The following is a 13,564-nucleotide window of genomic DNA, read 5'->3' as shown; positions in this document are numbered from 1 at the left end:
GTTAAGAATTATAAAAGAATTCAGGAGTTCCCATCGTGGCACAGTGGTTAACGAATCCAACTAGGAACCATGAGGTTGCAGGTTCGATCACTGGCCTTGCTCAGTGGGTTAAGGATCCGGCGTTGCCGTGAGCTGTGGTGTAGGTCGCTGATGCGGCTCGGATGCTGCGTTGCTGTGGCCGTGGCATAGGCTGGCGGCTACAGCTCCGATTGGACCTCTAGCCTGGGAACCTCCATATGCTGCGGGAGCGGCCCAAGAAATGGCAAAAAGACACACACAAAAAAAGAATTATAAAAGAATTCAGGAGTGGAGAGTACATGCTATGCCAACTTGATGGTGTACATTGAAATTATTGGAATATAGAAGAAATACAAAACAGTATTGGGAATTATGGATCCAGAATAGGGTGTAAAGGTTATTTTGAATAATAAGCAATAATGGTAATAAAAACCAGGAGTTAGACTAGAGAGTCAATTACAGAAAAATTAGGTGGGGAAACTAAAAGTCACAGTTTGTAAAAGGGCTAAGTATACTTAAGTATGACCAACTTTATGTTTCTTAATCTATTTTAAGCTCACAAGGATCTCTCTTGTGATTATAAAATATAAGATTCCTCTACTTCAGTTTCATTTCTGTCTTTTTTAATATTTAATACTTTTATAAACAGTTTCTGTACTCTTAGCCCATTTAAAAAAAATTTATTCAAATATAGTTATTTATAATGTTGTCAATTTTTGCTGTACACTTAACCCATTTTTTAGGATAGCATTTCTGGCTAACTCTTCTGTCATTATAGATGCTAAGTGCCTGCAGTATTATTTACTTAGTTAATAATATTTCTGACAGTATTGAATGTAGGGAAATTTCTTCTTTTACACTTTTCTATTTTACTTGAATGCTTTATAATGAGCCATGTATCATTTTTACTCAAATAGTGATTTTTCTTGAAAATAAAAATAAAACAAGAGGAGTTCCCGTCGTGGCGCAGTGGTTAACGAATCCGACTAGGAACCATGAGGTTGTGGGTTCGGTCCCTGCCCTTGCTCAGTGGGTTAACGATCCGGCGTTGCCGTGAGCTGTGGTGTAGGTTGCAGATGCGGCTCAGATCCCGCGTTGCTGTGGCTCTGGCGTAGGCCGGTGGCTACAGCTCCGATTCAACCCCTAGCCTGGGAACCTCCATATGCCGCGGGAGCGGCCCAAGAAATAGCAACAACAAAAAAGACAAAAGACAAAAAATAAATAAATAAATAAATTTTTAAAAAATGAAGATTTAAAAAAATAATAATAATAATAATAATAAAACAAGAGACAAGCCTTAAGTATTTGTGCCAGGATATAACAATAGTTAAGTCTCAGCAATACATGTAAAGATACTGGTTATTTTCTTTATGATTTTCTGGGGTTTTTTGTTTGTTTGTTTGTTTTGTTTTTCAAACTATTAGGTGGAGAGCAATTTTGAAAGTTAGTCTTTTTGCAAAGTGAAATAATCATTAAATATCAGTTGTTTATTCCCTATAAGAGGCAGGCCTTTTCTATAAAAAATCAGACAAATATGGTCTCTGTTGCAGCCACTCATCTCTACCATTACAGTGCAGAAGCAATCATAGAAAATCTGTAGATGAACGGTTATGGCTTTGTTCCAATAAAACTTTATTGACAAAGACAGATTTTGATAAATTTTGTAGTTTACCAATGCCTGCTCCAAAATAGCACATTTTTGCACAACTGTTTTATAAAGCAAGGAAAGCTTATCACTACATTTACTTAAAAGTACATGCTTTATAACCCCTATAAACTTGTTTGAAAGTTACTCTAGTTCTGTTTGTTAACATTGCTCCCTAGATGCTGCATAACATGAAAGGGCAGTTTGCTGAGCATCTTCTTGGAGCTGGATTTGTACGCAGTAGAAATCCTAAAGATCCAGAATCTAATATAAATTCAGGTAAAGCAGAAAATACAGTGTAAATAACTTGCTGCTGTTGTCAGTTGTATCAGTATTTTACTCTTTTTTTTCTCTACTTTCCCACCCCCAATAGATAATGAGAAGATAATTAAGGCTGTCATCTGTGCTGGTTTATATCCCAAAGTTGCTAAAATCCGACTAAATTTGGGTAAAAAAAGAAAAATGTAAGCATTGAAGATTACTGTGAATTATTTGTAGTTCTTTCAGTCTTTTGAAATCTTCTAATGCAGTAGGGGCTTATAGTGTACATTTATTCTTACTCATATTTGGGCTATATTGTTGTTTTTTACTTTTGGTCATTAAAGAGAAGACAAACTATTTAATATAGGCATCGCTTCCCCTCATAGCGCTTCACTGGCATCAGCTCTTCCATCATCCATTATTTGCTAAGAATGATACTAAAATGTAATACCAGTGTAAATATGAAAACACTAAGCCAGCTATTAAAAACCAGTGCCTGGGTGAACATTGCTTAGAGATTTTGTTTCAGGATTTTTTTCCCCCTCTCTTGTAAAACAGATAATTTTGTACTTTAGCTCTTTGAAAATAAAATTGTGGTGAGCTCACTATTTTGAGAAAGAAAGCATAACTTTTAAATATAAATACAAATAGGGTCAGCGTATTTTTGCCCAGTAAATGAACTCATTCTAGTGAGGAAAAAGAGAAACTCAAAGTCACAAATGACTAGTGGTATGTGAATTGGTGCCACACTTTTGGAAGATGCTCTAAGTTAGAATTATGTGTCATCTGTCATTAAAGCAATCACTGGCCCAGTGGATTCATAACAATAATTTATTATGTTCTAAAGAAATAATTCCAAATTTTTTTTTTTTGAAAGGCATAGGTATCTAGTAGTACTGGGGAAATTATGGCTTTATTAGGCCACATTAGGCATTTCTGTTAGGCATATAAAACATCATTATATATTAAAATTAAAATATTTGAACTAATAGTAAATAAAAAAAGTTGGATAGTCTGTGAACATGAAAAAATTTAGGCCTCAAAGGATAGACTAATGTGCAGACATTGTCCTAGTGCCATTGGTTCTCAACCTGGATGTTTTTGCCTCCTCAGGTACATTTGACAATGTCTGCAGACATTTGCACTTGTTAAAACTGGAGGTATATATACTTTTAGCATCTAGTAGATGGAGGCCAGGGATGCTAGTAAACATTCTACAGTGCACAGGACAGTCTGCCACAACAGAGAATTCTGGTGTTGAGAAGCCCTGTTCTCAGGTATAGGATACGGGTAAAATGAATTTTAACCATCATGGCTGGATTATCCACATTTTAAGTGATGTAATTGCTTTTTTGAAATCAGTATTTTTGTCAGATTCTTGATATATGTCCCTAAATCTACAGATGACTTAATAGAAACAAAACAAAACTTTTTTTGCTTTTTATGGCCACACCTGTGACGTATGGAGGTTCCCAGGCTAGGTGTCTAATGGGAGCTACAGCTGCCAGCCTATGCCACAGCCATAGCAACACCAGATCCAAGCCACGTCTGTGACCTATACCACAGCTCACAGCAGCACTGGATCCTTACCCACTGAGTGAGGCCAGGGATCAAACCTGCAACCTCATGGTTCCTAGTCAGATTTGGTTCCGCTGCACCACGATGGGAACTCCCGAATCTTTTCTTTTTGTCCTTTTAGGGCATTTGGGGGTTCCCAGGCTAGGGGTCAAATTGGAGCTGTAGCTGCTGGCCTGCACAGCTACAGCAACACGAGATCCGAGCTGAGTCTGTGACCTACACCACATTCATGGCAATGCGGATCCTTCCACTGAGCAAGGCCAGGATGGAAGCTGGGTCCTCATGGATGCTAGTCAGATTCGTTTCTGCTGAGCCATGATGGGAACTCCTGAAATACAAACATTTATATTCTTTTGCCATCATGGGAAGGCTTTATGAAAAAAACGTAGTTTTCTTTGGATTGATGCTTTGTTTTGGTCTAAGCCAGAGGTTAGCACATTTTGACATACTGGCCAAAAGCTTATTTATGTAAATTTTTGTTGGAACACAGCCGTGCCTCTTTGTTAACCTGTTGTCTCTGCCTGCTTTCCAGCTACACTAGCAGAGTTGAGTAGTTGTAACAGAGATCATAGGATCCACAAAGCCTAAAATATTTTCTCTCTGGTTCTGTATAGAAAAAATTTGCCAACCCTTACTACTTTAGTGATACAGGGTTATAGGGGTGAAATTGGTTAAATTGCATGCTGAGGAAAAATAATTGCTGATTTTGTTCTGAGTAATGACTCATGACTGTCATTCGTGATTCCAATAGAAGTATTATGGATTCTAGGACCATGAAAAAGATGCTCTTAAAAATAAATAGGAAGGATTAATGAATTATCATTTTTATGGAGTGATTACTACTATATAAACCATCAAACATCTCCCTGTTGAGTAATTAAAAACTCCTACAAATCGAGGTAAAATTTTTATGACTATCAAAGGAAAGCCCATAGGAATGAACAGACTAAATTAGAGCTATGTACATTTATTCTAGGTATTCCTGTTTTCAAATTGGGGGTTTGGTTTGAGGCCATTTAAAAACATATTTTTTTAGAATAAGTTTTTAAAAATCATTTATAACTAAAGTTCTTTTTAAACAGAATTCATTTTTTGTATTTGGGTACATAACATGAAATTTTTTAATTGACCATTTCACAGTTATTCTGTAAATTGAAGGCTATTAGCATCATGATTGACAGTAAAATGTGTAGACTTCTCTTGGTCTGGTCACTTAGAATTATCTCGGGTATTTATTTCATTCTTTGTCCTTCAGTAGAATAGGATATGTATTAACATAATTAGGAAATATGCTTTCACCTTTCTAATATGTTGAGTAATTATACCTTTAAGAATAGGATTTGGGAGTTCCCGTCATGGCTCAGTGGTTAACGAATCCAACTAGGAACCATGAGGTTGCAGATTGGATCCCCGGCCTTGCTCAGTGGGTTAAGGATCCCGAGTTGCCGAGAGCTATGGTGTAGGTCGCAGACAAGGCTTGGATCTGGTGTTTCTTTGGCTCTGGCGTAGGCCAGTGGCTACAGCTCCCATTGGACCCCTAGCCTGGGACCCTCCATATACCATGGCTGCGGCCCTAAAAGGACAAAAGACAACAACAACAAAAAAAGAATAGGATTTGTATGATTCAGAGTATTCCTTTTTTTTTTTTTTTTTTTGGCTTTTTAGGCTTGTGGAAGTTTCCAGGCTAGGGGTCAAATCAGATCTGTAGCTGTCGGACTATGCCACAGACAAAGCAACGCAGGATCCAAGCCGCGTCTGCGGGATCTACACCACAGCTCATGGCAACACCAGATCCCTGACACACTGAGCGAGGCGAGGGATCAAACCTGTATCCTCATGGGTACTAGTCGGTTTCATTTCTGCTGTGCCACAATGGAAACTTCCAGAGTATTCACATTTAGCTGATATTTTTCCATATTTTATTACAATAAAATTCTCTTTCCTCAAATATAAGTTTGAAAATTTATATTGCAGAAATAAAATGAACTCATTTTTGGAGTTTGTTTTGATTCTGGGATTGCTTTGGAATCCTCAAGAGTTTTTTTTTTTTTAAACTACACTTTAATTTTTTTACAGGGTGAAAGTTTACACAAAAACTGATGGACTAGTTGCTATTCATCCTAAATCTGTTAACGTGGAGCAAACAGAGTTTCACTACAACTGGCTTATCTATCACCTGAAGATGAGAACAAGTAGTGTAAGTGAATGTACAAAATAAGGCTCTGAATAACAGGCTTGTACTTTTTAAGTTGTATAGTTTTTATATTTATAAACAAAATCTGTTCTCTTAAAAAAATTTTGTTTCTGATATGATGTAACTTCAAGCAGATAACTTGTACTTACAATGTGCAGGTCTGCCATGATGGATCTTTTTATTTTAATTAATTGGGAAGGTTATTTGTATATTTTTTTTTCAGAGCATGCTTTCAAGAAATACTGATATTTTGATATACAGAAATCTACATTGTACAAAGAATTTTGTTTGCCTGTCAATACACCTTATATGTATTGGTCATAATATTAAGTGGGAGTCTGTTTATAGATAAATAGAAAACTTCAGCTACATTGGTGTTTTATCACTCAAAATATTTTGTTTAAAGAATAGTGCTTTTTTTATATTGAAGCAAAATATAAAATTCCTTTGTTCTCTGAAGTGATGAAGAATGGCTTGTTTAAAATGGTATTTCTTCAATAGTACTCTTTGTAATTACGCTAACAAGATAATACCTGTTTTAGAAGGAATGCACTAATAGATTGATACTAGTAATGTTACTGAGTTAATGTGGCGGTAATCCTTTCAGACCCCTTAATGTATTAATTTGCCTTGATTCTCATTATAGATATACTTGTATGACTGCACAGAAGTTTCCCCATACTGTCTCTTGTTTTTTGGAGGTGATATTTCCATCCAGAAGGATAGTGATCAGGAAACTATTGCTGTAGATGAATGGATTATCTTTCAGTCTCCGGCAAGAATTGCCCATCTTGTTAAGGTGACTGACTTTACATGATTGTCTTTGATTCTGCATATAAGTTAGTATGTGGTCTTGTGATCTAGTTACATTAAACATTTGCTTTATTTCAGCAGAGCAATTGTGTTGAGAAATAGATTCATAGTTTTTTTAATTGTTTTTTGAAATAATTACGAACCATTTTCAGTGGCTCAATATGATGGAATTTTGAATTTTTTTACTCAAGTCATCTACTCATAATTACACTTTAGTTAGTTGCCAACTAAATATTTCAGTCTTTTGTATAATAGCTTACTTATGAAATTCCTTGAACCTGCTAAAGTCACTTTTTATTACATTGTTTGCTAGTATATCTGCCCTTATTGAACATGTGCAATTTTTCCAACTTTAGGAATTAAGAAAGGAACTAGATATCCTTCTGCAAGAGAAGATTGAAAGCCCCCATCCTGTAGACTGGAAGGACACTAAATCCAGAGACTGTGCAGTACTCTCAGCTATTATAGACTTGATCAAAACACAGGAGAAAGCAACTCCCAGGAACTTGCCGTCACGATTCCAGGATGGATATTACAGCTGACAGCTTTTCTGTGGTGGTCTGAAAAGTCAATTTGACAGCCATTTTCCATCATGGTTTAACTTTTGGCTTGATGCCAAACCCTAGGACATGAATACTTTTCATGTGTAAGGTAGAAACCTTCAGTAGATAGTAAAGACTTACTGTGCATGAGTTAACAATGTTATCTGTAGCTATTATAAATATTTAAAAAAACAGTATGTTCTGATTATATACTCTGTAGTGGACATGCCCACATTTTGAGAATATTCCTCTTACATATTTTGAATGTAGTACCACTTGAAAAATTCCTTTGTTCTGTTATGAAATACTACTCTCTCTCTGCCCATAATGAATATCGAACCAGTAAAAATACAATGGTTAGCCAAAAAGCAGTGTCAAATAAGGACTTGAACATATCCACATTTTTTCCTAATGAAACTTCTATCAGAAGTAAATTAATTTGTTCTAATTAAGCCCAGTATTTAATAAAATGTACAGTGTATAAATCTGAGCTAGCTTTTTGGCTTGGTTTCTGCATCTCCATCTATCAATTTGTTGATTTGATGTTTTTTATCTATTTGTACCCTTTTTACATGACCATGTGCAGTATAATGTACCAATTGAAAGCATGGGTCTGGAGCCTGACTACCTAAGTTCAAATTTTAACTCTGTCACTTAACTAGATGTGTTAGGCGAATTACTTGTCTTTGTTTCCTTTTCCTTATCTATAAAATACAGGTAACAGTTGTGAGGATTAAATATGTTAACATACATAAAGTGCATAGTTTAGTGTCTGGCATGTACTGTGTATTCACTAAATCTTGGCTATTTGTCCCTGAAATATTTTAATAACAATCCATTATGTTATGCTCCCCCCACCCCATCCATGCTCTGAGTGCTATTTTACCTTCTCAGCCAGTGGAAGCTAATGTGACAGGTGCTGTATGTTTTCAACCCTGTGAGATTTTGACAAATACTGTTGGTTGCTATCCAGCAGTCATTTTGTCTCTCTTTTCCCGCTTGTTTGTTCCCTCTCTGTGCAGGTTTGTGCCCCTGGATGTTGGACCCTCTTCTGGGGATTGGATTGTTCTAAGCCAATTGTGCATGGTCTTATTCCCTTTATAAGTAACAGATGAGGCATGAATATGTGAATCTGTCCTGGCCAATGGCAGCTAAGAACAGATCTGCAAGGGGACATCTGAGAAAGTTTTTACTCGCTCATAGAGAGGGGAAATCTAAGCTCCTCCCTTGGACATTGTTTTGTCTGAATCTGGCACTTGGAAGTGCCGCAGCTGTCTCAGGATCACAAGGCTGGCTCTGTGAGCAGGTGAACATTACCAGAGTCCTTTAAAATGTTAGTGAGCTGCTGAATTATCCAACTCTGCAACTGCCTTGCACATGGACTCTGACTTAATAAACCCTTCATTGTTCTAGCTTCTTTTAGTAGGGTCTTTTGAATAAATAGGCAGAAAGCGTAATAACTGAAGCACATACTGTCCATCATTGCTGAGGACTCTATTTCTACCATTTAATTTGTGATCTAACAGTTTGACCCTTATGTCTGAGAAAAGCTGTAGAAGTTAAATTACTGGACATACTGCTAAAAGAAACATAGGAAGAACAAACAGCCTGCTGCATCCTAAAAACTGCAGATTTTATTGTTGCCTTCCAAAGAAGTCAAAGGAAAGGAGTATCGTACAATGACTGGGATGGATTAATAAAGCTCTGAAGATCTTAACAGCACTGGTTCAGGTACTGCTGTCATTTCTGGGAATGTTATGTCATCTTACCATTGGCTTTCAAGGTTTTCAATGCATTTGTGTGTTCTGAGTCCATTTTCTTGTCTAGTATCCCCAAAGTGATCTCCCTCTCACTGAATTTTTGTATAGAGCCGTATTATGGCATATCTTAGGCCTAAACTCGATGACCATTAGGTCCTGTTTGTTCTATAATAATATTGATGTTTGTGCCCCTTTCTCTACTTTTGCCTTGCTTTTACTATCCATTTTTAAATGAAGTCAGTTGGTGAAAATGGTCTTGGTGGAAAGCATTTAAAGAATCTGTAAAAACAGATCACTAGTTAATTGGTTCCATGTCACGCACCAATATTTCATCTCCATAAGTGGAGATATGTTTCCAAAGAATTGTTTAACGGATGAACTATTGAGAGAGATTAAAGCAGTTATTATTATCCCCAGTTTATATCTTCTCTACAGTCATTTAGGGTGGAAATTTTAACCGAAGGTGCTATTTATTTACATTGTTGCTTTTGTTTACAGAATAGGGTGTCACTTAAGTGAAAAGATGTATTCTGGGCTTGAGAACTATTTGTTACTTGGTAGTTTTAAAGAATAAGACATAATAACATAAAAAAAAGAAAAACCTATTTTGTCCTGGCATTATGAGTGATCCTTAAGGATAACTCTTGAAATAAAATAACCCTGAAACAGAAACTTAAGGCAAAAGAAAAAAATTGAAGAAACCACTGAATAATCTTTGAAAAGTGAGTCCATGCTATACCTTCTTAATTCATTAATTTGGACAAAAGCTCTAGATACATTTATACCAATTATTATATGGGATTTTCTCTTTTTGCATTTTCAAAACAAAGTCCATCCTAAAAGTTAGAAATCATAAAAAAGCTGTAATGGGAATTTATTTTAGTACTCCCTTACCCATAGTAAATGGTAATTTTCCTTCTCCTGTTTTAGCTCTGAGTTTGTATATCTGTTTTTAAGTAATTGTGATCATGTAATATAATCATATTTATAATATGCTAATTATTTTTACATGGCATTTTTATTCTGGTTTTAAAACAGTATATCCTCATTGTAGAATATTTGGAAATTCAACATAGTAAGAAAACCATGTTACTGCTGTTACATACTCTTTTTAAATAAGCTTTAAGATATTATTTTATATATAACAAAATTACCCAATTTAATGTATAATTCTATGAATTTTGTCAAATGTATAAAATCATGTAATTGCTATCATCACAATCTTGATATAGAACACTCCTGTCACCTAAGTGTCCCTTTGCACTTAATCCCCTGCTCCCACTTCCCACTCATTAGCAATTGATCTACTTTTTAGTCACTAGTTTTGCCTTTTCTAGAATTTCAAATAAATGGAACTGTGTGTGGTCTTTTATGTATATCAAAAATTAGTTCCTTTTTTTTTTTATTGTAGTGGTACTTCATTGTGTGGTTATACCACAGCTTGTTTATTCCTGGATCTTTATTTTCATTTTTTTGCTGTTACCTAAAACTGCTATGAGCGTATGTATACAGGTCTATGCATAGATAGATGTTTTCATTTCTCATGGGTAAAAATACCTGTGATTAGGATTGTTATGTCATATGGTAAGTGTGTTTATAAGAAGTAGCCAAACAGGCTTCCAAAGTGGGTATACCATATATACCCACCCTCAACATATTATAGCTCCAAATGTTTCAAATCCTCACCAGTAATTGGGTATTTTTAGTTATGTTTTTTAATTTTTGCCATTAATGTATGTGGAGTCAGTTCATTGTGGTTTTATTTTGTTATTTCTCAAATGATCAGCAATGAGCATATTTCACATATGCTTACTTTCTGTCTTCCTTGGTTGTCGTATATACTGCTAAGTGTTTTGATTTTGTACCTCATATGTTAAGTAATTGGGGCTTTAGGAGAATACCTGATTAAAGAGAAGAAGGATTATTCTTTATGAATTTTAGAGATGCAGAAAATTTAAGTTCATTGACCTTGAAAATGGCAAAATGTTCCCCTCTTCAGTTGGCTAATACAGTATAAGAGTTAAGCCATCATAATCAAGTACCAGAGGAGAATAGCAATAGTCTTAGGTGGTTATGATGTCAAAGGCTGCATATCCAGCATGAGGTGAAGAATAGGGCATGAGACAAATCTTCTGGTGTGGTAAAGGCATGGAACAGAGGAAGTCAGCTGATGTGGAAGCACCACAGAGCCAGCGCTTACCGAAGATGGTAGACTCCCACCTGTCCTGCTGGGTGAAGAAACTTCTTTTAAATTGTGACCACCCCTTTTCTAGTTCTTGATTCATGTCTTATTGATCTGTAATTTTTTAAAAGAAGACAATGACATAATATTTCTGAGTCCTTGCAGAGTATTTTATGTCACCTTCGTACAATGATGGCAGCTTGATAGGGAATGAAATTCATTTCAACAAAGTTTTCATTTAATAAAGACAGTTCTTGGTGACTTCTCTTTTTGTAGGCCTTCTAGCTATAACCTTTTAGGTACTTCAGCGCTTCATTTTGCCATAGGCTTCCATTCACCTCATTTTCTTTCAACAGCTATTTCTCTTGTCAAATTACTTCATCTTTTTTCTTTTCCTCTTTTTTTTATTTTGGCTGTCCTGTGGCAAATGAAGTTCCCAGGCCAGGCGTCAGAACTGAGCCACAGATGTGACCTAAGCCACAACCATGGCAGTGCCAGATCCATAACCCATTGTGCCAGGCCAGGTATCACACCTGTGTCCCACTGCTCCCCAGAGGCTGCTGATCCCATTGCACCACAGCAGGAACTCCTGTTTCATCATTTTTAATTGTTCCTAGAAGCCAATTTTTAATTTTAAGGCAAAGAAGTTTAGATGTTTTTGTGGGATCTAGAATAAGAATACAAATGGAGGCCAACATACTAGAGATGTAAGAATTTTCAAAATTTAAACCAGTGTAACAAACTTGGATAAAATATATTCTATCCCAAATTGACAAATATATATTCATATTCATAATGACAAAATTTTAAAATGGCATAAAACTACACTTTTTTACAACTGAAGGTTAAAAAATATCAATGACCTCTAGCCCTAGTTTGTTGCAAGTTTTCCCAAGTATTTCAACTTTTTCCAAATAGTCATTTTACATCAGTTGATACTATCATGTGGTTTTTCCTTCTGTCTCTTAAAATAGTTGATCATATCGTCAGGTTTTCAGATATTGAACTAGTCTTGCATTGCTGGAATAAACCCCACTTGGTTGCAATTATAAGTCTTTCTATATATGGCTGGGTATGAATTTATGTATTGCTGGTATTTTAAGATTTTTGCCTTTGTTCATGAGGGATATCAGTCTATAGTTTTCCTCTTGTGAGGTAATGCTGGCCTCATAAAATGAGTTGGAAAGTGTTGCCTTTCGCATCTAGTTTTTGGAAGAGATTATGTAGAATTGGTGTTAATTTAAATGAAAGAATTCTCCAGTGAAACCATGTGCACCTGAATTTTTCTTTTCCCAGAATTTTTAAAGTTACAAATTCAGTTTATTTAATAGTAGTTACAAGATTATCTAGCATTTTTGGAGTGTGTGGTTTTCAAGGAATTGGCCTATTTAAGTTGTCAAATTTCTATCAAGTTGCTTGAATATCCTCTTATCCTTTTAATATCTGTGGAATCTAACATGGACTCTCTCCTTCTTGACATTGACTCTCCGTTTTGGTCAGTCTTGCTACAAGATATATCAATTGTATTCATTTTTTCAAAGAATTATTTGTTTCACTGATTTTTATATTATCACTTTCATTGTTTTCTGTACACTTTATGTCCTCCCTTCTGCTTCTTTGGATTTATTTTGTTCTTTTTTGTTGTTTTTAAAACATTGGTTTACAATTTTTAATTTCTGCTTCACAGCCAAGTGATTCAGTTTTACACACACATTTTTTTTAAATATTTTCCATTATGATTTATCATAGGACACTGAATACAGTTCCTTTTGCTATACACTAGGACCTTGTTGTTTATCCATTCTATATCTAATAGGCTACATCTCCTAACACTAACCTACCACTCCACCTCTCCTCCAGCCCCCTCCCCCTTGGCAACCCCAAGTTTCTTGTCCAAGTCTGTGATTATTTCTGTTTTGCAGATAGGTTCATTTGTATCATTTTAGATTTCAACATTCTGGACATTGAATATAGTATGGTATCTGTTTTTCTCTTTCTGATTTACTTCGCTTAGTATGAGAATCTCTGCCTCTGTTCTTCATTTCTAGTTTCTTGGGGTGGGAGCTTAGATTTCCAAGTGTTGCATACCATAAATTCCTTTCTAAGTACTGCTTGAGCTGCATCCTACATGTTTTGATATATTCTCATGTCAATGTATTTTTTATTCTTTATAAACTCACCTCTTTAATCCACAGATTAAGAGTGTGTCATTAATTTCCAGGTGTTTGGAGATTTTCCTGTTGTCTTTCTGTTATTCATTTCTAGTTTGATTTTTTTATGGTGGTTGAAAAACATACTTTGTATAATTTCACTTCTTAGAAATTTGTAGGTTTATGACCCAGAATGTGATCTGCCTTGGTGAGTATTACATATCTTTGTGAAAAGAAAGTATAATCTTCTGTTGTTGGGTGGAGTGTTCTCTAAATAAATGTCAGTCAGTTCCCATTCTTTGATAATAATGTTCTATTCTATACCTTTACCCACTATATCGTGGATATGGCTGGCTTTTTTTTTGTTTTTTTTTTTTTCCTTTCAGTTTATTAGTTTTTGCTTCATGTATTTTGAAGCTCT

General features: G+C 35.4%; 1 protein-coding gene across 2 annotated transcripts in view; it reads left to right on the top strand.

Moving 5' to 3' along the window:
- Nucleotides 1-9,232, top strand: part of DHX36 (DEAH-box helicase 36) — a 50,507-nt gene extending 41,275 nt beyond the window's left edge. For both annotated transcript variants that reach the window (XM_047785151.1, XM_047785160.1), the window contains exons 21-25: nucleotides 1,843-1,942; nucleotides 2,037-2,127; nucleotides 5,579-5,699; nucleotides 6,343-6,495; nucleotides 6,866-9,232. In XM_047785151.1, coding sequence (XP_047641107.1) covers nucleotides 1,843-1,942; nucleotides 2,037-2,127; nucleotides 5,579-5,699; nucleotides 6,343-6,495; nucleotides 6,866-7,051 — 651 coding nt within the window. In that variant the 3' untranslated portion in view covers nucleotides 7,052-9,232. The remainder of the gene's footprint in view (nucleotides 1-1,842; nucleotides 1,943-2,036; nucleotides 2,128-5,578; nucleotides 5,700-6,342; nucleotides 6,496-6,865) is intronic.
- The last annotated feature ends 4,332 nt before the right edge of the window (nucleotides 9,233-13,564 follow it).

The sequence above is a fragment of the Phacochoerus africanus genome, chromosome 1 (assembly GCF_016906955.1).
Source record: "Phacochoerus africanus isolate WHEZ1 chromosome 1, ROS_Pafr_v1, whole genome shotgun sequence".
In the NCBI taxonomy this organism is placed as follows: domain Eukaryota; kingdom Metazoa; phylum Chordata; class Mammalia; order Artiodactyla; family Suidae; genus Phacochoerus; species Phacochoerus africanus.
This window is presented reverse-complemented; position numbering and strand designations above follow the sequence as displayed.